This window comes from Lissotriton vulgaris, chromosome 5, assembly GCF_964263255.1.
Source record: "Lissotriton vulgaris chromosome 5, aLisVul1.2, whole genome shotgun sequence".
Taxonomy (NCBI): Eukaryota; Metazoa; Chordata; class Amphibia; order Caudata; family Salamandridae; genus Lissotriton; species Lissotriton vulgaris.
This window is the reverse complement of record NC_141693.1, coordinates 857,939,301-857,966,269: the sequence shown is the minus strand read 5'-3', so window position 1 is coordinate 857,966,269 and position 26,969 is coordinate 857,939,301. Positions and strand designations below refer to the sequence as shown.

Sequence of the window (26,969 nt, the reverse complement as noted above, 5' to 3'; positions counted from 1 at the left end):
CATAAGCGACTGTGAGTTGGGAAAATCTATGGTTGTAACATGAAAACTACACTAGGAAATTCAATGGTGGAATAGCAACATCACCACAATGGGCAGGTCTTTCAAGCATCCATCTCCCCCAGTGAGCATCACACGGGCTGCTTCCAATGTGGGATGGGTAGTGCACATGAACATACTGAATATCAGGGGCCTGGCGATCCAGAGAGAACACACAATCCAACATATAAACATAGTGGAACTCCTGACAGTTTTCCTAGCCCTCATAGCCTTCCAAACACAAATCATGGAGAAGGTAGTACAGATACAAACAGACTGCACTATGACCATGTTCTACCTCTATAATTAGGTGGGCATAAGATCACACAAATTATCCACCCCAGCACAGTAGATGAGGACATGGTCTTTGAGGAGGAACATAATGCTGGTGGCAGTTCATCTGCAAGAAGTGGAGAACACTGAAGCAGACCAACCAACCAGAAAAAATAGCATGTACCATGAATGGGAGCTAATCCAGCAAGTGCTATAGCAGGTCTTCAGCAAGTTTGGAACCCCACTGGTGGACTTGTTCGCAAGAGAACATAAAATGCTAAAACTGTGTCCAGGTACCCAAGCCACCAATTCATGGGGCATGCCCTATTGATAGAATGGTCAGGGAAATGTGCATACATTTTTCCACCAATTCTCCTGTTCCCCTTCAGAATAGAGAGGCTCAAGCAGACAGTCATGGCCCTTACTCATATCACACCGCTGTGAGCCAGACATACCTGGTTCTCCGACCTAGTGGAACTGACACCGGGAAATATGATACCTCTACCAACATTGTAGGACATTCTAACCAAGTATGGCAGAAAGTGGTCCACCCCAACCCAAAATCATTCAGCTGGACAGTATGGTTTCAAAAGACATAGAATTTGGATGCCTCCAGCTGCCATAAAGAACCTAGAAGGTACTCAGGGAAGCAAGAAGACCAACAACTCTGATGTATTACTCCCAAACAAATGGAAGAGGTTCCGTAAATGGTGCCCGAGGATAATGGCCCACAGACAACATTGGTGGGTGCCACAATCCTGAAAAAAATACCGTACTCACAAGTTAGATGAGGGACTCTTACGCCACACTAAAAGTACGCCTCGCTGCTATTGTGGTATACGCAAATAGCATGATCAGAACAAGTTTCTTTGAGATACCACTGGAACAAACTGTTTCTGGAAGGAGTAAAAAGAATGGCGCCACCTAGAAAGGCGTACCCTTGGACTCTCAATCTTGTACTTTCACAATTGTAACAAACCTTTGAACCAATAGACCGTGCTGGGCTGCAATTCCTCACTTAGAAGGCTACTTTCTTAGTGGCCATAACATCCCTACGCAGAATGAACGATCTCCGCAATAACGAGGCAGGAACCATACATTCAAATTTGTCTACCCTGCGCAAACATCTGCTACCAGGACCCGCAAAGGTGTTCCTAGGTTTGCTCATTAATGCGCTGTCCTTACTCAAACACTGTACCGAATTTGCTGAGATGGTGGGCACTTGTAAGCTTGACCTGGTGTTTGTAACTGAAACCTGGGTGGATGAGTCCGGCGGCCCAGAACTAGGTTTAGCAATACTGGCAGGCTACTCGATTCTTAGAGCAGATCGAGCAGACAAGTGAGGAGGGGGGCTTGCAATTATCTTCAGAGATGACTTACTGGTCTCAGGATCCGCAGCAGGAAGCTCCCAAGATTGCAAAGTACTATCCTTTGGAATCATGCTAAGTAAAACACATACATTTAAGGGCATCCTCCTATACAGACTGCCTAGGTCAAAGACCACCTTTTTAAATGCCATTCGCCCATTTGTAGAATCCAGCATAGAGGCAACTGACTTTACAGTGTTAGGCAACTTTAATTACCACCTTGAGAAATGGGATGACCCAGATACATGCACATTAGTTGACTCCATGGCTAGTTTCTCCTTGAGGCAGATAGTTGAACATGCTACCCAAGACACAGGACACACCTTAGACTGCAAATCCATCCTAGAAGGTTGATGAAGTGTTGCTGGTTCCATGGTCAGACCATAAAGCCATAAGGCTCTCATTAAGCATTGATCAGCACGCCTCGGGACCGCATAACCCACTTGTCCCTTCCAAAACCCGTGATTGTGGGAACATCTACCCAGGCACTCTACAAGTATCCCTTTCTTGTTCAAAGCCAGACCTTAATACCGATGCCAATACTGCTGCTCACAGGCTCTCTTCCTGGATCAAAACTGCAGTTGACCCACTACCACCGACTAAGACCTTTTTTCCCAGGAGGAAAAATCCCTCCGAACCATGGTTTTCCACTAAATTAAGAGCTCAGATATAAATCTGTAGAAGGCTAGAGAGGCAGTTTACAAGCAGAAAACTCTAGCAGAGAGCTTTTTGGTACTGTTCAGTCTAACCAGATCCCCTGAGCCACCAAGCCTGAAAGTAGTGCTGAATTCTGTAACGTATTGGCTCAGTTTTTTAAAGACAAAGTAGAGACCGTGCACAAATCCTTCACGGATTATGATGAAACAACATCTGGGAGCTCTCTAGCAGTCATTGCTTCTCCCCCTCTGTATGTGTTTACACCCCCCCCCACCACCTTTCACATAGCAGATCATCCAGACAGTAAAATCGTCCAATTCAGAGGCCCATTCCGACTCCTGTCCTCCTAAAATATTGCACCAGGTACTGTATGCCATCAATGAACAACTAACCTTGGTTTACAAGAAGACAGTTCGCTCCGGTACTTTCCCTGATGCTTGAAAAATTACATAGATTCCTCCACTCCAAAAAAAAAAACCAAAAAAAACTTGATCTAGCAGATCCCAGCAGTTATGAACCTATCGCCTGACTACCCTTCCCGGCTAAGGTACTGGAAAAAATATTAAACATATAGCTTACGGCATTCATCTCTGCCTCGAACCTTCTAGACCCCTCACACGTCGGATTCCGGGAGGAGAACAGCACGGAGACAGCCCTGGTCATGGCAGCAGAAGAATTAAGAGCTATAATAGATGCTGGGGGTAAGGCAGCCTTGATCTTGTTAGATCGAAAGGTTGCCTTTGACACAGTGAATCATAAAATATTAGCCAATCTGCTCTCTGGTGTGGGAATCAGTCACTCAGCCCTTAAGTTGCTGACATCATGTCTCTCAGACAGAGTTTAATCAGTAGAGTTAGGAGTATGTGCGTCAGAGCAATTTAAATTTCCCTGCGGGGTGCTACAGGGTTCGTCCCTGAGCCCTATGCTCTTTAATCTTTGCGTGTCTCCGATAGCCATAATCGTCAGACGCCATGGCTTCTCAGTGGTATCATACACGGATGACACCCAGCTTGTGGTCTCGGTGTCAAGCAATGTCAAAGAAACAGCGAATCGCTTTAACAGCTGCATGACACAGCTAAACCAGTGGATGAGGTCCAATTGCCTAAAATTTAAGGGCGGAAAAGTAGAGGGCCTACTGCTCACCCAGATGGTGGCCGTCTTGTTTAGGAGAATTTCCCGCTCCAGCGCAAAAGGCGAAAAACGTAGGTTTCTTCTACGATGCAAACTGACTTTTAAGAACTAGATCAATAAACTCACCTCTTCTATCTTTTTCATCCTATGAATTATCCAGAGTGTCCGTCCTTTTATCCCGCCTGATTCCCTGAAAGCACTGGTAACAGCCTTAGCACTGTCCAGACTGGATTATGATAATGCCCTGTACATGGGTATCCAAACACAGTTACTGCAGAAGCTACAGTGCCTCCAAAATGTGGCAGCCCGACTACTGCTGGACATCCCCAGATCCCAGCCATTGTCCCTCTTTCTTAGAACTTTGTACTGGCTCCCAGTGGAAAAGAGGATCAAGTTTAAATCCCAATGTGTAGCGTTTAGGACCCTGCATGGCGCTGGTCCTCAATTTCACACAAAAACACTTGATGTAGCTCCTTCCAGAAATCTAAGATCTGCTCAAAATAAACTTTTACAAACCCCACAGGTCAAGAAAACAAATGGGGGTGGAAGAAGCTTTCTGTTAGGGACGGTCAAAACATGGAACTCACTTCCACCCAGCATAAAGAACAGCCCTGCACTGTTAGCATTCAGGAAATCATTAAAAACCTGGCTCTTTGCCAATTAACTAGGTCTTATACAACTCCTTCAGCACCTTACTGAACCTCCTGGTATAAGTGTAGACGCCCTAGGGCATTCATGTGCTATATAAAAGCTAAAATCATTCAAAGACAAGATAGGCATGAGAACTAATCCAAAATTACTGCTCTAGGCTGTGTAGCACTTCATGCCATCCAACCGATACAACTGCATGGGTTATTCCAGGACCCGGAGTCATGAGCAGAACGTAAATCCACTACTTGTATAGCGCACAAATCACCCCCCAAGGGGTCTCAAGACGCTGGGGGCCGTTGGGAAGATTAAGTGAGCTATTGCCCAGAGTTGCATGGTGCTGAGCAGACACCTGCCGCCAGAGCCGGTAATCGAACCATGATCCCCAGCGTCCAGCGTCAGTCGCCCTGGCCGTGGCGCCAGACCTCTCCCCATTTACATATTTATGAGCAGAACGTGTGTCGTTCAGATGCTGGATCTCAGAAGGGTGGTGATGTTCTGCATGCAGGATATTAAAACCGTCACGAGAAGCAAACAGTTTTTCATCTCTTTTGCAGCAGCAGCCAACGAGTTACCAGTGACATAGGAGACTATAGCAAGATGGATAGTTTAGACAATACAAGGGTGCCACACAGCAGTGAGATTGCCCCTAGAGGATGCACTGCACAATGGAAAAAATGGGCAAAGCTGGCCGTCCTAATGAATGTCTTAATCAACGACCTCTGCATGGCACCCTCATGGTCCTCTGTTAATATCTTCAGGAAACACTACTGTATCGACATTCAAACACACAAAGAATCGCAGGTGGGGCAGTAGGTACTTAAACACTTGTTTGCAAATGCACACGTGTTCTCTAGCCATCCTCCCACAGGACAAGAGAACACTGCTACATATTCTATGCACAGCGTGTGAATCTAGAAAGATTCATGCTGCCTAACAAAATGGTTGCTTACCTGCAGAAGTAACTTTGCAACTTGACTTTCTGGATTCACGTGCAAACCTCCTGCTAGAAAACAATTAGAGAAATTTGCAAAGGGAGGACAGGACAGCTTATAACACAAAGAAAGCTACACACCTACACACACACACAAGGACACCGGATAAAAAGAAACTGAAGATGGCAAACGCAGTGGAGCTTCTGGGGCATACATCTGACGTTATGATATCATAAAGAAAGTTGAATAAAAAACATAAAATGCATTTCTCATACTAATACTTTAGAAAAGCAAAAGTGTTCCTTAAATTACTTGGTGCAACCTAGCTAATCTAACTAAAACCCTGTTGAATGTGATCAAGGCCAGGAACATATTTGCTCAAATTTTAATATAGATTATTTTATGCTTCATCATATGGTGCAGAATTTATGGGAGCCAGAAAATGCCATCTGACATGTTCACATTTTGTTGCAAATATTACCCCTTACATGCTGTTTGTGAAACCGTTCCAAAGTAAAAGCAAGAACAGTGCAATTTATGGTTTATTAAACTTTACCAGCTATTTGAACTGTTCTTGTGTGTGTAATTGTCTTCATTATGTTTGAAGGCATATGTTTCTGGGGGGTAAGTAGTAGCATGTGAGCCTTTTATAGGACAAAGTCACATTTGAGCAGGTGGGTTGGCAGGGAGGTCAGAGCATATCAAAATTCATCCTGGTTGAAGCAAAGCTGCATTGCATTCTAAAAAGGAAAAGCATTAATTGTGATGTTCTTTACCAAGCAGTTCTTAGCGTTATTAAGGCATTAATTTCACTCTGTTTCCTCTAGGAAAGAAGGTTTTCTATCCTGTTGTCTTCAGCCTTTATAATCCAGCAATAGTATATGCCAATCAGGAGGTGCCACCTCCAGTGGAACAACAACTGGTAAGAAAATACATGCCTGTGAAGAAAATTTACTTTTTTTGCAGCCTAAATGTCGAATTGATGTCCAATCTTTCCACTGCGTGTAGTAGTTAGTTGCCAAATGTCAGTGGAAAACAGATGCCCTCTTCAGATATTGCATGCCTGGCCACGTTGATCCCTCTACTGTAAGCAGTCCAGTCCAAGCATCATAATTAGGTGGCAGCCATGCAAGCCTTTTTTACGGTTGTTCCACAAACGATTCCCGTTGTGATGTTCTATTACAGAAATTATATCACTTTAAGAAGATGAGCATCAAAATTGATGCCTTTCAAATTTCTAGAAAATTCATAAACACATCTTGGAAAGTGTCCTCTTGCCCTTGCTTGTGATTGTAATCTGTATCTAAAGGAGAGAACCACTTAAGTCTTTTACCACTTATAGGAAGCTGGCTCTGTATGTGGTATCAGTACTAGGTGGTTATACCGTGCACAGAGTCCAGGGGTTCCCCGAAAATGTATGGGGTCAATGTAAAACCCAAAGTGCTCTATTAGTGGTAGTGTCGACGAGCAGCCTTCGGACTAACACAGAGGAGTGTAAGACATTTATTGCACAACAGTGATCAATAATGGACACATGACTCGAGAGGAGATAAAGACCAATTAAAAAGAAAGATGCTTTGTTTTACTTAATTTTAAGACCAAGATCTTCACAATACCGTAAGTACGTTTTTAAATCGAAATACTTTTCACTTTATAAAATCGACACTTAAAAAACTTTTCAGAACAGTTCAATGTTGCCCTATTGGGAAAACAATATTGTGGTTAAACAGGTAAGTAATGCACTTACAGATCCAGTCTTTGGTCCCAATGGTCCACAAGGGCCAAGTCCGTATCAAAACTGCACCACCAGCGGCACAGGGGCGACCGGATGCAGGGGTCATAATCGGAGTTTGGCCTAATGCTTTTCAATGGAGACTCTGGGTGCCTAGAGCCTCAATGCTTGCAGATAAGTAGAATAGTTGCAGGGGCCATGTTTTGGAGGTTCGCTTAAGCATGGGGGGAACAAAGCAGCACCTAACATACACCACCAGCAGCACAGGGGCGGCAGGGTGCAATTTTGGCGTTGGGCGCCCAATGCGTTTCAGTGGAGATTCTTGTTTTGGCAAACAGGCTGCAGGCAATGCACCAGAGGTTGTAGGAGGGAGACCAGCGATAGCAGATGCAAGTAGAGATGTGGGGGTCGTAGGGGCACCATCGGTTCAGCACACCGAATCCCTGGGGCTTCGGGTGCAGGGGTGCCTTTCGATTTCAGGAGACTTCTTACTGGAGTCTGTTGCGGTCGAGGAGAGCATCTGGATTCACACTGCATGTGCCGCCGTGGAGACCATCCAATGCTGGACATGAGGTCAGGATCACTGGGGAGACTTCACTGCACAGGCGAGCCTCTCAGACTTGGGCTGTGAACTTCGAGTGCAGAGTAGGCAGGAGATGCGGATCCTCTTGGATCTGGAGTCCTGGGATGGTTTCTTCCTGGACAGGTCCCCTGTCCACAGGAGATTAGAGTCTTTTTCGAGGGCAGCAATCCTTCCAGGGTTTTCAGAGTTCGCTGGTTGCAAGCCTGGTCACAGGTTCGCAGAAGCTGGAGACAGGCCAGTAGAGCTGGGGCCAAGGCAGTCGTCGTCTTCATCTTCTCTGCAGGGTCGTCTTCTTTCTTCTTCGGTCATCTCAGATCTAGTTTCTAGGTCCGAGGGACCCACCTAAATGCTAAATTTAGGAAGCGTTTTAGGGGAGTAGTAGGTAGGGCCAGTGGGCACCTTACCTGGAGTGACTACACCATCTATTATGCCACCCTCCTGTGGGAGGGGAATAGATCTAGCCCTGATTGGAGTGGTCTCCCCATCTTCAAGATGGTGAGGACTGAAAGATGTGCTTCACCTCGCTTCCTCTACCTTAGGTGGGCATACATCCTATTCTGTTGAGTTTTCCCACCGGTTTTCCCACCCAAAGTGGGGGTGTTAACCAAGGCTGCCATCTGCTGCTAGCAGCAGAGGTTGTGGGTCTCATTGCAAAGGGGACAGGCCTTTGAAGCGTCCCTCTTGGAGCATTGGCCCATCCTGTGAGGAGGTGTGATACATCTGCTCAGGATGTGCATTGTTTCAGGTCCCAGAGAGCAGGTGCTCTCTACCCAGGGATCCAGAAACATGTCTGGTGGTGGCTGGCTCCCTATAGCCGGTCAGAGACCACTCCAGGGTTGGCAGGTTTTCAGGAGGCACCTCTGAGGTGCTCTCTGTGTACATGGTACAATAAATCACAAACTGGCATCTGTGTGGATTTATTGAAAGGAGTAGTTTGGTACCAAACACTCCTTTGTTCAGTGAAGCCGTCATGATGCTGTGGAACTCAGGTTGTTGAGTTTCCAGCCCATGCACTCGCTATGGCTTCACTGGCATGCATAATGTTAAGGAATGGACCCCAATATTGTAGTCGTCAATACCAACAAGAGAGAAAGGGCATGAGTAGGCACTCCTGTACTGCAATCAATTGTAAATTAACAACAAAGGAGTGACTGTGATAAAAAGTGCTATCAAACTTAACTATTGAGGTGTGATATTATTTCGCTCTGTGCTGCAAATGTGATCAATACTCACACACATGCATGTACAAAGCGAAATCTCTCTGTCTCCCTATGAATGCCCAACAGGTACTCCTTTGAGGATGAAACCTAATTGGCTTTTTGATCACCCAGTGTTAGAAAGGGGAAAAAAACCTTGCTTTTTAGAAGGACCCTCACTCACCACTAGTTGGTGACATGCTTCATCATTGGGTCCCCGCTGGGGTGACCGAATGTCCCCCAGTGTGCTACAATGCCTGATTACAGCGGAGCAGGATGTGGTGAGTGTAACAGTGCCCAATTAGGAGGTGACTATACGTGAATGTGTATTAAAAAATGCAAAAGTTGTGCCTTTACAAAATTCTTTAATAATGGCCAACCTGCATCAGATAAAAACAAAGTGGACGGACTACTCAAGGTTCTGAGTTAAGGAACCGGAGTCCTAGTAAGAATCAAAAGTTGGTGAACATGTTTCTGCTGTTAATGTTGCAATTTGCTCAGCATTCGTCAGGACCTACACAAAAGTCCTCCGGTGGTGTGCGCGGGCTAAGGCGTACCCTCCCGAGAGGCTCAAAATGTAAAAAATATGTATAGTAATAAAATACCGGATAATTTCCGTAGTTACCCACTACAATTTTTAGTAGGGATACACCAAAAAGAACAACACAACGATAGGAGAGGACCTCGGGGAAATTTATAGACCTGGCTCTGAATACAATCCCCAACAGATCAGACAATTACAACAAGTATCAGAGGGTCTCTAAAAAAGGCAAAGAGTTCAAAGGTATTGGATACCCACCCAACAGTCAAAATTCTTTGGTTGGCTAAAGAACAGCATGTTGTACACAAGACATCTCAAGTGGATGAGGAAAATACCCATCAGTCACCACTCGGATCCGCCCTTCATCATTTGGGATTTATCCGGACCACCCGTCAGAGAATGTTTGTAATACAGTCACAAGGACACCTGGTGGTTAGGAAGTCTCCTTTGCTGCGCCAAATTGCGGTGTGGTCTACCACTCAAAAATGGAACGAGTGGAGAAAAACCATGGGACTGGGGTGTGCAGAAACTGTGAGTGAAGAAAGAAAACCAAAAAGTTTGCTAAATTTGGTTTAGAGAGCACAGAACAACCTTTATTCGATGAATGCTCGTTATACCAAGGTTAAAAAGTATATCCTGAGACAGTCAAGTAAGGTAGACCATCTAAGGTGTAGTCAGGTCGACATGTTTCAGCAAAGTTGGACTATTGCGTCCTTGGTTTCATCAGGACCAAAAAAGTAGTGCTACTGCACAAAAGTGAGAAAAATGAAAAAGTGACAACAAATGTGAGGAGAACAAGTGCAGAAAGTCACCTGTAGTATCCAGATGCCGTTACAACACCCACTGAACTCTTATATTAGTCCATGAATTATGGATCAACAAATATGTCACATCTAATTGACGATTGACATACGCTCTGTTTTAAACAGAGGGCCAGTTGTATTATATTTGGGAATAATTATTACAGTCCAAACATTATCAATGTCTTACCTTAATCTGTAAGGCAGGATAGCCTCACCCCACCTGGCAGTGGCTCAGGGGAAGAGTGAAGCACTGCTCTAAAAAACACGTAACAAACATGTAAAAACATGTGAGGAACATGTTCACATAATGTGCACAAAGAACTTCCACACACTCTCCTCCTAACAATGACCGAAGGAAAGCAAAAATCAAGCCGATCAATAGTAGCTCGGCAAGACAGCATTAAGTGGCGTAGGTTAGTGCTATCGCCCCATGAGACAAGCGTACAGCAGTAGTCGTGATGAAAAAATAAAGATAAGGGTAAAAGAACTTTGTCCCCGGATCGTAAAGCCCCTCTAACCTGTCCGTCTGTGCTCCGTAGCCAGCGTCCTAGCCGACTGGGGAGGTACCGGACGGCAGGAACAGAGAGGTTTATCAGGAGTGTCCTCATTGGATGCTAGGTCACGTGGTGTACGCCATCAAGCGTTACCATTGGCTGTACATGCTCAGGATGGCTATCGGTCTCTCTTATTGGTGCAACTCTTTATAATATTACTCGTAATAGGCGGGCAGGTCACGTGAGATTGGGGTGATCTGTGACGCTGCCGGTCTCGAAAGGATGTGTTTGTAAATAATGTTGCCTAGGTAACGTATAGTTTGAGTGTTGTCACCCTGTAATGTGGGGCGCTGAGCATGTTGGAAAAAATAGAGAAGCACATAAAACAGCGCGTGATGTTTATAAACTCAATCTATCCTGAACTGCTTTGCAAGGGGTATAAGAGTCATCAAACGGACTCGAAATTCAGACCGGACATGGAAGAAAATCTTGAGTGATGTTTCTGAATTTATATTTTGTGCTATCCCCAGTATTCTACAAGGAATATAAGGGTCATCCCCAGGACTCGATGTTAACTTAAACCTGGCAAAAAGAGCACATTATTCAGTCGGAAATTAATGTTTAACACACGCCAGTATCCTAGTTATTAAACAGACTGGTAGGACCGAAAAACGGCCGGTTCAGGGTTGGACACATGACAGAATTGAATCACCTGATGAGTGAGGCCATTTACAAGGTGGACCACGGAATGTCATCATTTAGACCCTCACGATGTGTGTCAAGCTTCAATACCCATTTCTGTTCCCTAACTAGTAGGTTTTTTGCCACGTCCGCTGTGTGTGAAGGAATGAAGGGTTGTTCTAATACGGTCCATCGGAACTCCGTAGGGGAGTGCTTGGCTTCTAGGAAATGAGTGGTTAATTTTGTGGCCTGTCTTGCACACCGAATGGTGCTTTTATGTTCCGATATTCTTATGCGGACTTTCCTTGTAGTCATTCCCACATATTTGTATCCACAGGGGCAAGTGATCAGATAAATTAGGCGATCACTGTTACAGTTGGTAAACCTCAATTGTTTCCAGGGTCTTGAAGTACCAATGTCAATCTCGACAGATTTGGTTGTCTGTGCACAAACCTGACAATTACCGCAGGGATGATGTCCAGTCACCGGAGGCAGGTTCCATAGTGACCCGACAGCTCTGGGTTGCTCTTCAAGTGGTCTGGTGTGTACCAGCCCATCTTTCAGGTTAGGGCCCCTTTTGAAGGAGAACAATGGACGTGAAAGAGTCAGACGTCCAGAGTTCAAGATTGGCCAATGTTTTCTGACCACACTCTGGATTCTATTAGATAAGGTGCCAAAAGTGTGAACAAAAGTCATTCGTTCCACTGGGGCCTTAGGTGGTCTCGGTTCTAACAGAGCTTGCCGGTTGTTGTTCATAGCTCGTTTCAAGGACTGTTTAACTAATCTGGGGGGGGTACTTACGGGCAACCAATTGGGTGCTCAAAATACTGGAGTGTTTTTTATATGCTGTAGTTGTGGAACAGTTTCTTTGAACCCGTAAAAACTGACCAAAGGGCAGGTTCTCTTTCAGTGATTTCGGATGGTGGCTGTTGAATAGTAGAAGTGAGTTCCTAGAGGTGGGCTTTCTATAGAGCTCTGTATGTAGACCCTCTGGTTTGGCAATGATCATTAAGTCAAGGAATGCAAGTTCATGTTGACCTATCTTTTAGATAGGTATTCCTGGTGTTGAGCCATTCTAGAAATTCAAGGCATTTCTCTTTAGTACCCCTCCATGTGACAAAAATGTCATCGATATACCTTTTCCAGGTCTTCAGGTTATCGACATAGGGGTTCAGATTATTGAAAATATGTTCTTGTTCGAAAGAGTGAACATACAAATTCGCTAGACTTGGAGCATAAACGCTCCCCATGCTAGTTCCAGATATTTGTAAATAAATCTGCTCTTCAAATTGAAAAAAGTTTTGTTTCATAGCCAATGTGGCGCAGGCCATTACAAACTGGACTGGCGTGATGCCGTTTAAATCCCTGGAGTCTAGCAATTGATGAACGACATCCAAAGTCTCGTCTTGAGGGATGGAGGTGTAGAGTGCCTCAACATCAAAAGCGACCAAAAGGTCGGTGTTCATATTGAATTCAATGTCCGGTAGTAGTCTTAGTAGATCTGTCGTATCTTTAAGATACGTGGGCATTTCTTGCACCATCGGTCTTAGAAAGTGATCCACGAACGTGGACAAAGGTTCCAGGGCCGACCCTATGCCCGATATTATTGGACGTCCTGGAGGTGGTCGTTGTACTTTGTGGACCTTGGGTAAGGTATAAAAATATGGCATTTTCGGGTGTTCTGTGCACAGGTAGGAAGCTTCGGCTTGTGTGACCCATCCTTCTGAGAATGCCTCTTCCACCATCATTTTGATGGTACGTTTTAATTCCGTTTTAATTCATCAGTGGGATCATGGTCCAGGGGGAGATAAGCATTTCTCATGCCAAGTTGTCTTAAGCACTCATTACGATATGTGTCAGTATCAAGTAAGACAATTGATCCGCCTTTGTCAGCCGGTTTGATGGTTAATTCCTTATTTTCAGTTAAGGATTTGAGCGCTAGATGTTGAGCTTTCGGCAGGTTATAGAAGACCTTGTTGTTCTCAGAGAATAGACTGTCCATCTCTGTCTCCATGGCCTGTTCATAGGCCAAGACCTGTGGAGGCATCAAATGAGTTGGTGGTGTGAAAGTAGACTTACACTTCAGCCCTGTATTGGTGTTTTCTTCATCCTGTGGGGAAACTTCTTTCTCTGCAAAATAGAAGTGTAGTCTGATTTTCCTAAGGAACCTCGCTAATTCCAAGCGGGTCTCAAACTCGTCATTCCGATGAGTAGGTACAAACCCAAGTCCCTTGTTAAGGGCCTCTTCCTCAGTGGAACTCAGAATGTGTTTACTCAAGTTCATTACTATTCCGGAGCTGCACTGCTCTGTCCGGCTTCCTTGTTCTTGGACGAGTTGCTCCTCCGGTTCCTCGTCCCCGTCGAAGTGGATGGGGGACTGTAGTGGACTTGAGGTTGAGTTTGTCCTCTTCTTCTTCCGCGTGATCTGCCCCGGCCAAACCCTAAAAAAGGCTGCCCGTTAAAGTTACTCTGAAAGTTTGCCGGAAAATTTCCTGGAAAACTGGGCATACTCGGTCCCATCGGTTGTTGGAAAGGACCGGACTGGTGTGGTGGAAAAAAGGGAGGCATCCCTCCAAACTGCCAAGGATTAGGCGACCACCAATGTTGTGGTTGGTTTCCCTTCCAATTATATCTCATATTCTTCTTGCCTCGTCCTCGACCTCGTGTGTTAAAGTTCTCACTGCCAGAGTCGCTGCCTGAGGTGGTATCATCGGAGCTTGATGTGCCGTATGTTGAACTTGTTTTCCGACCAGTGGTATTGAAGTCTGGGGGGGTATAGGTGTCGCTAGAATAAGGGTACACTTTGTCAAATTTGAAATTGTCAAGATCTTTTTTGAATTTATCCATCTTGACTGTTAATGTGTGTTCCTTAAACTCCCTATTGTTTTTGTTAGAATCGTCTAAGTTCTTTTGGAAGGCTTTAGAAGATAGAGTAGTTTTAATTTTAGATTCTAAGACCTGGATCTCTATTAATATGGCATCAGCTATGCGTTTGGAGGTTTGGATGATTAAAATAAGCCAGTCCCTAGTGCATCTCCAGGCTATGAGTGCCCAATTTTTCAAAAATTCTTTATCATTGAGAAACAATCTAGGGGAATTTGTCACTATTAAACCTGTTGGGGCGCAATCATTGCGCAGATACTGGGCCATAATGGTGCCATGTAGTGCTGTCCTGGTCTGTGATTTTTTTAGCCCTAACAGTTTGCCCCACTCATCCTCGTTAATGGAGATGATAGAGGCGGTGGATTCTGTCAAATCAGGGTGTTCGGCAAGTGCAGCCAATAGATCTTCATCAGTAAAAGAGAGGCCATGATTTTCAGCCATAGTTGAGGGAAGCGTATGTCAGGTGTGCACACTATGAAAAGAGAGTCAAAAAAGGTTCTAACACTAGATCGTGGTGAGCCACTCATGCGATATAACTAATTCGCAGAGAATGAATGAGGTCCGCAGTCAGGCGACTGCTCTGGAACAAAGAACAACACAACAATAGGAGAGGACCTCGGGGAAATTTATAGACCTGGCTCTGAATACAATCCCCAACAGATCAGACAATTACAACAAGTATCAGAGGGTCTTTAAAAAAGGCAAAGAGTTCAAAGGTATTGGATACCCACCCAACAGTCAAAAATTCTTTGGTTGGCTAAAGAACTTCATGTTTTACACAAGACATCTCAAGTGGATGAGGAAAATACCCATCAGTCACCACTCGGATCCGCCCTTCATCATTTGGGATTTATCCGGACCACCCGTCAGAGAATGTTTGTAATACAGTCACAAGGAGACCTGGTGGTTAGGAAGTCTCCTTTGCTGCGCCAAATTGCGGTGTGGTCTACCACTCAAAAATGGAACGAGTGGAGAAAAACCATGGGACTGGGGTACTTTTTTGGTCCTGATGAAAGCAAGGACGCAATAGTCCAACTTTGCTGAAACATGTCGACCTGACTACACCTTAGATGGTCTACCTTACTTGACTGTCTCAGGATATACTTTTTAACCTTGGTATAGCGAGCATTCATCGAATAAAGGTTGTTCTGTGCTCTCTAAACCAATTTTAGCACACTTTTTTGTTTTATTTCTTCACTCACAGTTTCTGCACTGCACACCCCAGTCCCATGGTTTTTCTCCACTCGTTCCATTTTTGAGTGGTAGACCACACCGCAATTTGGCGCAGCAAAGGAGACTTCCTAACCACCAGGTCTCCTTGTGACTGTATTACAAACATTCTCTGACGGGTGGTCCAGATAAATCCCAAATGATGAAGGGCGGATCCGAGTGGTGACTGATGGGTATTTTCCTCATCCACTTGAGATGTCTTGTGTACAACATGCTGTTCTTTAGCCAACCAAAGAATTTTTGACTGTTGGGTGGGTATCCAATACCTTTGAACTCTTTGCCTTTTTTAGGGATACACCAAAAACCTTTAGGGAGAAGAGAGACAAACAAAAACACACATGAGGGAACTTTAATAAATAAGTTCTTCAGTCAAATGCATTGGTCTTTGACAATGCAGGCTGTGGCGAAATGCATGATTCACATCCCACCAACTGCAAGGTGCTCGCCCAGGCTATGGGGTAGTTTACACCTAAATCAGCCTGAATAACCGGCCTTTAAGGAGGACCGGCATCAAGTAATTGCTCAGCTATTTAGTTCATTGTAAGATTTGGCAAACAATATACTAATCGATTCATAGTTGTTTATCGTTCAATTTATGCAGTATTTACAAATCTTCATCATGATGATTTAGGTGTAAACTACCCCATAGCCTAGGCGAGCACCTTGCAGTTGGTGGGATGTGAATCATGCATTTCGCCACAGCCTGTATTGTCAAAGACCAATGATAACTAACTCATTTGACTGAAGAACTTATTTATTAAAGTTCCCTCATGTGTGTTTTTGTTTGTCTCTCTTCTCCCTACAGGTTTTTGGTGTATCCCTACTAAAAATTGTAGTGGGTAACTACGGAAATTATCCGGTATTTTATTACTATATATATTTTTCACATTTTGAGCCTCTCGGGAGGGTACGCCTTAGCCCGCGCACACCACCGGAGGACTTTTGTGTAGGTCCTGACGAATGCTGAGCAAATTGCAACATTAACAGCAGAAACATGTTGACCAACTTTTGATTCTTACTAAGACTCCAGTTCCTTAACTCAGAACCTTGAGTAGTAAGTCCACTTTGTTTTTATCTAATGCAGGTTGGCCATTATTAAAGATTTTTGTAAAGGCACAACTTTTGCATTTTTTAATACACTTACACATTCACGTATAGTCACCTCCTAATTTGGGCACTGGTACACTCACCACATCCTGCTCCGCTGTAATCAGGCGTTGTAGCATGCTGGGGGGACTTCGGTCACCCCAGCGGGGACCCAATGATGAAGCATGTCACCAACTAGTGGTGAGTGAGGGTCCTTCTAAAAAGCAAGGTTTTTTCCCCTTTCTAACACTGGGTGATCAAAAAGCCCATTAGGTTTCATCCTCAAAGGAGTACCTGTTGGGCGTTCATAGGGAGACAGAGAGATTTCGCTTTGTATATGCACGTGTGTGAGTATTGATCACATTTGCAGCACATAGCGAAATAATATCACACCTCAATATCTAAGTTTGATAGCACTTTTTATCACAGTCACTCCTTTGTTGTTAATTTACAATCCCCAATATTGTAGGACATATCTGCTCAGGCAGATATGCCATCCCCTGTGGCTCTATCATCTCGCCCATGCTTTTCAACATTTACATGAAATCATTACGGGTAATGATCAATCAATTTCAACTCGCGTGCTGTACCTATGCAGATAACACGCAAATACTCCTTCAACTGGAATGGCCCAAAGACATTGTAAACTCGCCAATTGTGTGTTGTCTCAGAGCCGTGGATCAATGGATGACTTGGAGCCATCTCAAATTGAATGCTTCCAAAAGAGAAATACTCATGTGTGGCAATTGGAAACATTATGACCCGCGTGCCCCCTGCCTGCCTGATGAATTGGGATCACTGCCTAAAGTATCGAAGTAAGTAAGAAACCTTGGAATAACCATGGATTCCAAGCTATCGATGAATGACCAAGTGGACAAACTAGCAAGATCAAGCTTTGTTACTACAAAAAGTCTGCGACAAAGCTTTCCCCATTTGGGATTCCCACACAAAGTCCAAGCTAAAATCTCCCTTGTTCTGTCCAAACTCGATTTCGCCAATAGGCTCTACCACGGATCACCTTTAACAACTATGAAAAGACTACAACAGATTCAGAACTCGGCTGCCAGACTACTCTTGCATATCAAACCGCAAGACCACATCTCCCCTGCATTGGTTACCGGTTGCCAGAAGATCCACATTCATGCTGCTTTGTATCACCCACAAAGCTTTACATGGAATGGGACCGCTCTTCATCAGGAATAAAACACCAAACACATTCATCATCGGATCCTACGCTCTAGAGTGGCACCTTGCCTCAAAATCTCCGCATACAAGAAAAAAAAACATGGGTGGCACATCCTTCTCTGTTCAAGCATTCAAAATATGGAACTCTTTGTCCCCCCCCAACATAACATCCACCTACTCGAGAATTGTCTCTTCCCCACATAAGCACCATACACAAACAGAAATATACAGCATATATCAATCTGTATATAAGCATTTATTTGCACTATAGATATGCACCTATATATGTGTATTGCTTTGTATTAACATGTAGAATAATTGTTTTTAAAAAAACAATTTTTTAAGTACAACACTTCAAAACCAGAATTTATCGAATGCATCTTTAATCTGCTTCTACTTACCTCCTTTATGCATCCTATATACCTTCCATGTATTTGGGTATTTGGATCAATATTTATTACTTTCCTACAAAAAAATTATATATGCACTACACTATTTCTCACCCTATACCTCTATCAATATATTTAATCTGCATATACTTACTTCCTTTATGCATCTACAAATGTTCCATGTACTTATGGATCTATATATTTATTACTTTCTTCTAACTCCGCATATCCAATGCACTACCCTATTTTCACCCTATACCTCTGTCAATCTATCTTCTACCTCAACTCTGACTCATCTCAAACCTCCTTCTACTACTCTTTCCAATGCACTAGCATATTTCTCACCCTATACCTCTATCAATATGTCCACTACCTCCACTCTCTCATTCATCCCAAACCACTACTATAATCCCCAAAATAGCCCTTTCCAGACTCTTCCCCTCCTTGCACCACCTGACACCTTTTTTACCATACTGATCCCCCAAAAGAAGCCCTTCTAAACTCTTCCCTCTGACTCTTCCCCTCCACATCCCTTTTCACTCATCCCAACCCATCTCCCGAACAAATAAAAGTCTAAAGCCTTCACTCTTCTATCCCTCCACTGTCCTTTTCAATCAAAATAACAAACTAACATGTCCACTTCTAAAAATTCATATTTCACTATACTAATTTACCACTAATCCTTTATGGGTTCTGGAGTAGCGTGATAACAAGATATATATATATATATATATATATATATATATATATATATATATATATATATATATATATATATATATATATATATATATATATATATATATATATATATATATATATATATATATATATATATATATATATATATATATATATATATATATATATATATATATATATAATCTTTGTCCCTCTTCTATCCCTCTGCTACCCTTCTCAATCCAAACAACTGACTAACCTATCCACCACTCAAATTACTTTCCAATTTCACCATAAGGATTCACCACTAATCCTTTATGGGTTCCGGAGTAGCGTGCTACTCGCCGAAAAAGCGCTTTGACGCCTCTTCAGGTCTAGTAAGCGCTATATAAATGCAGTTACAATACAATACAATAGTGCACCTTGCCTTAGAAGTCTGCTAGAGGGGACACTTGCCTATACCTCCAGGAAGAGCTGGCTGGAATGGCATCCAGGCAGAGTGTCATGTTGACCTTGTTGTTTTCTCCCTCACATGGAAATGCAAGCTGTAGGGACAGTGGCATGGTCCCAGTGAGGGGGATTCCAGGGGGCCCTCTTTAGCTCCCTGGCCCCAGGGTACCACTTACTATGGACTTACAGGGGGTAGAAGTACCAATTGGGGATTTGTTTTTAGGGAAGAAGCACTGGCACAGGGGACCTGTTTGTCAGGGACCCTGTTCTCTACAATCAAAACCACATCAAAACTAGGCAAAAAGTTGGGGCTAACCATGCAAAAAGGGGCAGTTTCTCGCAGCACTTTTTTCTTACATGTTTGCATCCACTCAAGGAGTTTTGGATTGCCCAAACAAGCTGCTCCAGCATTTTATTTTTTGTTGATTTTTATATAGCGAAAGGTAGAGTTGAAGATATCAGGTATCGGAGCGCTTTACATGATCCCCAGTTTTGTTGCAGATAGACACATTCATTTTAGTTAGGCACTGGGATTGTCCAGAATCACATCGTTGCCGAGACTCGAACCCAGTTCTTCAGCTCTGAGGTTGCCCGCTCTAGCTGTAAGGCTGCATCCTCTCCCCAACTTCCAGCTTTGGTCTCAGAAGGTAGCTCATAATGCAGGGGTGTCTTTTTTTCGATAATCCCACTGCACTGCTCTGGTCTGGTTTTTATAGGAAGTTTTGGGCATAATGTATCTATTTGCATGTACAGTGGATCGCAGCTTTGTTGAGCTCAGTCTAGTTGTTTCTCACAAGTTGGTAACCCAGTACCCTGATGAGCATGGGTGACCTTGTTGGATTGCTTCAGGGCAGTTGGTTATCAAACACTCTTAGGGCTCCCCTTACATGAACATAATATATTTCTAATCTAATAATTCAGTCCTTGATATAGTTTCATATTTTGGCACATCTACTACATGCATCTAAAACTACATTTTATGATCACATATGTGAATGACATTTATGCCTCCTGTGTGTTTGTGAAATTGTAATGCCAATAACGTCAGTCTTCGCAGCTCCTCAGTATATTCTTGCTGGATTGAGTGGCCCATGTTGGATAACCTGGATTCACCTGGTCTTGTATTTCAATAATTGGACTCCATTATTCATTTTTCAATAATTAACCAAGCTTGCCAATACAATTTTTCGATTGGGGTTTCCTAGTGTCCTGAGGTAACAGAGTTTAAAAAAAAGATTTCTTTATTTCAGTCAGTTTAACACAAAAACCAACAGCGCCAATCACAATATCATTATCTCATTTAACTACAGTGCAACATCATACAGTTACAATTTTACACTTTGGCAGCACATGGCTAGAACAGATTTGGGACCATCAGACCGAGAGTTGTATCCACCTGCACCCCTGCCATCAGTACTTATTGTCCACATGCCGCAAACTGCATTACATTGCTCCCTATTCAGTGCATTGTGCCAATGTGGTAGTGCAGGTTTTGTTTATTCACCCATATCGATGGAATTGGGATCAGATATGTCACAAGTAGGTAGGTACGAGCGCAACGGAGCCCAAATGTCCCTGGGTTTGTTAGCTGGTGGTATGATGGAGTAATGTGTCCAGTTGCTCACTGCAGTATGATAGTTTGTGCAGCCAAGTTGTGATAATTGACATTCGGTTGCCACCCCAGACACATGTAATGCACCTTTTTGCTAGCAGCAATGGCAGTGACGTATACTTGCGTACTTCAATAGGAATGGTATTTGTGCAATCCAAAACAACAATATTGGATTTAGCTCCTTGTCAATGTCATTCATGCTTGAAAGTATTCAAAATACTTTACACCAGTGCCCTGCCACCGGGTGCATAGCCTTGCTGTGTGGAGAAAGTCTCCATCTGATTCAGCACACCTTGGGCAGCGGGAATGATCAAGCCGTTCCATTTATATCGTTTGGTGGCTGTGTGATAGATTCTATGTAGAAACCTGAAATGGGTGAGTTGCAATTTGCCATTTGATTCTAGTGCTGTTAATTACCCACAGTAGTATGTGCACTCCCTATCTGTCATTTCATCTTCTTCTACATTTGCGCCCTCGCTTTAAGCCTCATGATTGGGTCCTCTACTTGCATTGTCAGGTACAGTATGTCAGTCAGTCTGCTGCTTGTCTGGGCCGTGAGTAGAACTGCCAATGTTTTAGTTGTAGTGGGTCCCTAGGAGAATATTGGATATGTAGTCCTGCAGAGAGCTCCGATCCAAGAAGAGAGAAATATATTGAGCGTAAAGGTGTTTGAACCCTCAGTGACTGGTGCAGTAGATAAGAAGGTTGAGCCCAGAAAAAAATATCCCGTTCTTTTGACACCCCAATTTACAAGGCGCTGCAGGACACCTGTCCCCTGTGTAAGTGGCGCCAGCGGAATGTCGGTCATAGATTTTTCAGGGAAATCTAGAATTGGATTCCTTTGCTGCCATCAAGTGCCTTCCCAGGTACTCTGTGTGCAGGTCACTGTGGGCATTTCTTTTTGATGATGAGTCTGAGGTTGGCCAATCAAGGATCCCGTAGTATTGTGGGTGCAAAGTCATGTTCAACTGCTAAATTGTGTGTGTGTGTTGCGCATGTGTGTTGCGCAATAATGATCCAGTTCGATGCCGGGTACCGGTAAGGAGTGTAAGTACTTACTACCTTATACAGGGATGTCTCCCTACTCAAGCTAATGCCGTGATCAGGGACTAAAGTCTGTTGAAGTATTTTGGTAATGGGATCAGGACATTGGTGAATACCTGGAGCAGTTACACAGCATGATCTTTATGATTTCAACCCTGCCTTTTCATTGACAGAGGGAGCCATATCCAGGTTTGTATCCTGTCTTCTAATTTTGACATCATTGTCCAATAGTTTTCAGTAAGTACAGTGGCCCTATCAATGCTCACATCAATACATAGGCATTTAAGTGATGTGTGACACTGATGGAGCGGTAATTTCTTCTGGTAATTTCTCAATGCAAAACCCTCATGCTACCTCTAATTTACCGCTCAAAAGGTGTTGGGCCCTTCACACCATGTATTACCTTCAGGAGACTTTATTAATCATGAACAGTCAGAAATGCAATTATTATTTTAAGCCAATAAAGAGAGTTGTTGAGTATTTAAAGGGTTTTATTTTCTAGTCAAAAGTTAATTTTTCTCTGACCCTTTATTCATTAGTAAAATATCAATCAGGTTACAGAATTTGTAAAACAGGAAAAATAGCATTAATACAGAACATTTTACAGTCTGCATATAATCATTACATATAGGATAGAAAATGTGGCGCAAAATGTCATTCAAAATTCTTAAGGAGTTTCTAAGAAAAAATAGTCTTGCAAGGCTAATCAAAAATCAAATAATTTGCAAAAATCTCCCATTAAGAGAAATAAATGCATAAGTCAAAAAAAATCTTTTCAGACCTAATTAATTTGTCTAAGCATAACTTGAAGTTTAGCATCTAATTCTATTTAATCAGCTGTTCTTCTGCATCTGTCTGTGTCTAAAGAGCAAGCAGGGAGTGAGATAGCCCGCCCTTCACAAGACCTCAAAGGAATGTGGCCAAGATATGACGTGGAAGCAAGAAACCTCCCCCTGATTCTCCTCGGACGCAAACCCTCAGCAATCTCCCGGGACGTTTCTCGTACCTAACCCATAGAAGCCTAAGCCAAAATGAGCAAGAAGCCAGCTGAGCTGAAAAAGCCCGCCCCTGTCAGTTTTTATACACAAAATTTTGGCAGACTACACAAAATGTTGCATTTCAGGAAAACCTGTATGTTGATTGGTCAATCATGATGGCATGAGTTTGCACTTTCCTGACGCATTAAAAAAAAACAGTTTTAACAAAAGAAGCATACATGAATAATACATTTATAAGTTTGCAACAATTGCTAGGGAACATTTTCAATAGTCTTCCTTCCTTCCTGCCAAAGCGCAGTCAGATGGACACTTTTAACTAACACTGGTACATTTTGGCAGAATCACAAGGATGTACAGTTCAAGGTGTTCTTGACTTCTTGGCATGAGGAAAGCTGCCACGGTCTGCGCATGCTCCCTTCTCATTCAAAGCAAGCCATAGCTTTTGATGGTTTCACAGGCAGCCATTTAATGGTAGGCCCCAAAATAAAATAAACACAAAGATAATATTAGTTTCATGTAAATCAGCACATTATGTTTCCAAACTCCATTATTTATGTACAACATGTAAAATAAATGTGCAATGTGCAACAAAGTAAAAGAGGTGTTATTAACTGAAAATATTTATCAAAATATGCAACAAGTCAAAGTCTTTTCAGACAGGAATAGTGGATTTAGATTACATGGGATGCGCTGGGAAGAGAGAAACACATTCTATTAATCTTCAAAGCTAAAAAGGCCACTTTTCTCTACATTGCAAAAACACATGTTAATTCAGCAAAAGCATGTCAGACTGAATTGGCCTCACTTTCATATTGTGCCATGTTTTTAACTTGCACCAAAATGTGCGTGGCAATTTAAATGCAGTCTGTCTGAAGCACAAAAATAAAACAATGCCTGACTGCAGAGGAAATCTGCTCCATCAATCCACCCTTCTGATAATTCAAATCATAATAATATGATTTATAATTAATCACACATTTCATTTTCAAAAGTGACTTTTTTTTGTTTTTTTTTTTTTTTTTTTTTTTTAATTGCAAAAGCTGAGCATATAACAATTTTACAGTCGGTCCACAGATCTACAGGGACCACAATGTCGAAAAACCCATCCAAGTCTTTCAGCAGACATTTCTGAACTTTTATGAAGCGCTCTACCTGCCTGTACCAATCAACAGGCTTCTCCCGTAATTTCGGGAAGTCATTTGTAAATGACACAATATCCTGTCGGGACCAAGGGACATGGACATATTTTCCTCCCGGGACCTCCCTCATGGGGCACAATTTTTCGGCTGGTGTTACTTCCTTTAATAAGAGTTCCGAAGTCACTGACCCAGCCCTGCTGCTTTCCTTTTTCTTTGCCCACCGGGTTCTCCACTTCCCCACCTCGCCCCACTTCTGCAGGAGTTTCAACAATTCTTTGACTTGGATCTGTTTTCCCATTACATTCAGGCTTTCTAAATCTTTGTCTGAAAAATCCACTCGGTAAGGTTTCTGAAGGATTTTGGAGCGACTAACATCTATTCCCATTTCTTCTGCTGTATCCATTATCCTTTCATGGAGCGACCTAGCGTTCCGGGTCAGATATTTACTGATAAACAGCAACTCTTCTTCGTTATACGAGCTTAGGCGCTCAACTCCTACGTTTCCAGCCATCATTTCTTCTATTTCTATTCTCAATTTATATATTTCCAATGTTTTAGGTTGGGGAGTGGCCTCCTTCTCTAGCTCCTTTGTCCATCTATCTAGTTCTTCAGGGGAAACTAAAGTAGCACTCCTAATTCCCGTTGCACTTTCAATTCCCACCTCCTTTGGTCTGGGTTGACTTCTAGTCCCCATTATACTGGCCCTTGATTCCCTTATGGGCAGATCCATCAAACTCCCCGATTCACACTCACTCTCTTGATCTTCATCTATGAATATCTCCTTTTTCGACGTCAAAATGCTAGAAGTAGGCAGCATCGAGGGGAAAACAGGAGGCTGGGGACCGGTCATGTCACTTTTATACAGAGGAATAGCTGGACCAATGGTTACTGGAATAGTCAAGGAATCAGGATGGGGCTGCATTTGGGTAATGGTTCGAATTAATTCATCTCGCTGTTTAGTCAGGACCTCTCTCTCTTTTTCTCCCAATATCTTTCCAGTAGATTTGTCATGCAATACCTGGGGTACTAGGGACGGATAAATATTCGGAGCGGTCGGAGTGACCAGCCGCGGAGGATCTTCTCCGAACGGCTGATAATTCGGAACTGTAGGTTTGGGTCTGCAAAACCCGTCCTTTTCACTGGTTTTACTGTCTGTCCCGGTTCCATCCGTATCACTATCCCTCCTACATCTGGGATACTTTGCAAAGGGATTTCGAGAGGGCATAGGCTCTGAGTCTGCATCATAGGGAGGTGGATTTTTCATTAGTAAATCTTCCAAGTGGTCATCATCCAAGTCCCCCATAGGAGCTAGGTGATGGGTCTTTTCCTTGCATTTTCCTTTCCTTTCCTCAACCACCCCCATCATCGGGAACAGCCCTTCAGTTATCATAGACTGCCTCCACTGTTTCATTTTCTGCTCTTTAGTTGGTGTGGGAAGCTTAGGATACCATTTACTCACTCCCTTATCCATCCTGGGTTTATCTCGCTCTGCAGCCTCAATCTCCCATTCCTCCAGAGCTTCGTACTGGGTCAACCTAGGTCTAGGGTGCAATTCATTCATGCGGGTCCTTAGGTTAAACAGGATCCGACCATTAAAAGTACCTTCAACAGGGAATGCTAGAACTCCGTCATCTACTGTATATTTTGCCCAATTTTCTAACCAGACACAAGTGTGATACCCTTTATCAAACATCATGAAAGAAGCAGGGGTATTTGGTGGGGGAATGAGCACACCCTCCCTCGTTCTAATGGGCCTGTCGGTTTTAAAAAAATTCTTTATTTTCTCAGAAAAAGACAATTTCCTCTTTATTCCGTACATCATGTGTGGTCTACCTCGCATAAGCTGATCCTTATAAAATCCTAGGTACTTTGGATTTGGTATAAAATCTGGATACCACATATAATCTTCGGGACTCTCTTCGAACTCGGCTTGATTAATTTTGTTTACCTTTGTGCTTCCAATGCTAGCGCGACTTCTATTTCTCACTACCCAATCAGGTCAGAGAATACAAAACTCTTAGCCAATGGGTGCGCGGCCTTTTCGCGAGACAGAGTCTCACTCTGCGGCACTCACCCCTCCTTCACAAATTCAGCTTCACTACACGCCCGCTGTCTTGACCAATACCAGCGCGGCACGGAGTGACGTCAGAGCAGCTCTCCGGCTGACTCCCTCCTTTACAAGGTAACGGAAACTTTTAACTTTTCCTAAAGTGCGATTGAAAAACTTAGTTACCAACACACAACGTCCGCCACTATGTCTGAGTGTTCTAAAAAGATAGAAAGACTTCCTCTCACTGCAAGTAAACCACTTCTGTCTACTTCTCATTCACTCCGGGTAGACTTCTTTGCCTATCCTCACTCTCGAGTAATATAGAACCCGTTATTCTTCCGACTCATCCACTGTCGTCAGGGATATGTACTGAGCCGGGATTTCACCAGTGAACTATTTTACTTACCAGACAAGCCTCGGAGACCCTACTACTCCTTCCGTATGCGACCCTTACTAGGTGATACCGCAGTGAAAGTTTTATACCGGACTCGTAGCTATCAATTATTCAGATATAACAAAGATCCTAATTAGTGCTTCCAGTTATTCATTTAACCCTGCACTAATGTTTCAGACCCTAGTGACTTCAACAGCTAACCGGATTCTGCTCACCGTTAGCTAAAATACTTCCCCGGGGATTCGGACTACACTGAACATTTCACAAACAATTCTGGGTTAATTCAACATTTATAGCAGCAATGTAAAATCATATACATTTACATATAAATCCTTTAAACATTTCAAAATTTCAAACAATATAGTAGAAAATCAGCAGCACATTAATTTTCACGGTTTGTTCCCTGTCTACCTAATCTAACTAGTCCAAACCATCCTCTGGCTGCCAGAAACTGATGGAGCGGTAATTTCTTCTGGTAATTTCTCAATGCAAAACCCTCATGCTACCTCTAATTTACCGCTCAAAAGGTGTTGGGCCCTTCACACCATGTATTACCTTCAGGAGACTTTATTAATCATGAACAGTCAGAAATGCAATTATTATTTTAAGCCAATAAAGAGAGTTGTTGAGTATTTAAAGGGTTTTATTTTCTAGTCAAAAGTTAATTTTTCTCTGACCCTTTATTCATTAGTAAAATATCAATCAGGTTACAGAATTTGTAAAACAGGAAAAATAGCATTAATACAGAACA

At 43.1% G+C, this 26,969-nt stretch overlaps 1 protein-coding gene across 1 annotated transcript in view; it reads left to right on the top strand.

Moving 5' to 3' along the window:
• Positions 1–26,969, top strand: part of LOC147711705 (chondroitin sulfate N-acetylgalactosaminyltransferase 2-like) — a 158,951-nt gene that overhangs the window by 76,114 nt on the left and 55,868 nt on the right. The window contains exon 6 of the mRNA XM_086919521.1: positions 5,875–5,969. Coding sequence (XP_086775647.1) covers positions 5,875–5,969 — 95 coding nt within the window. The remainder of the gene's footprint in view (positions 1–5,874; positions 5,970–26,969) is intronic.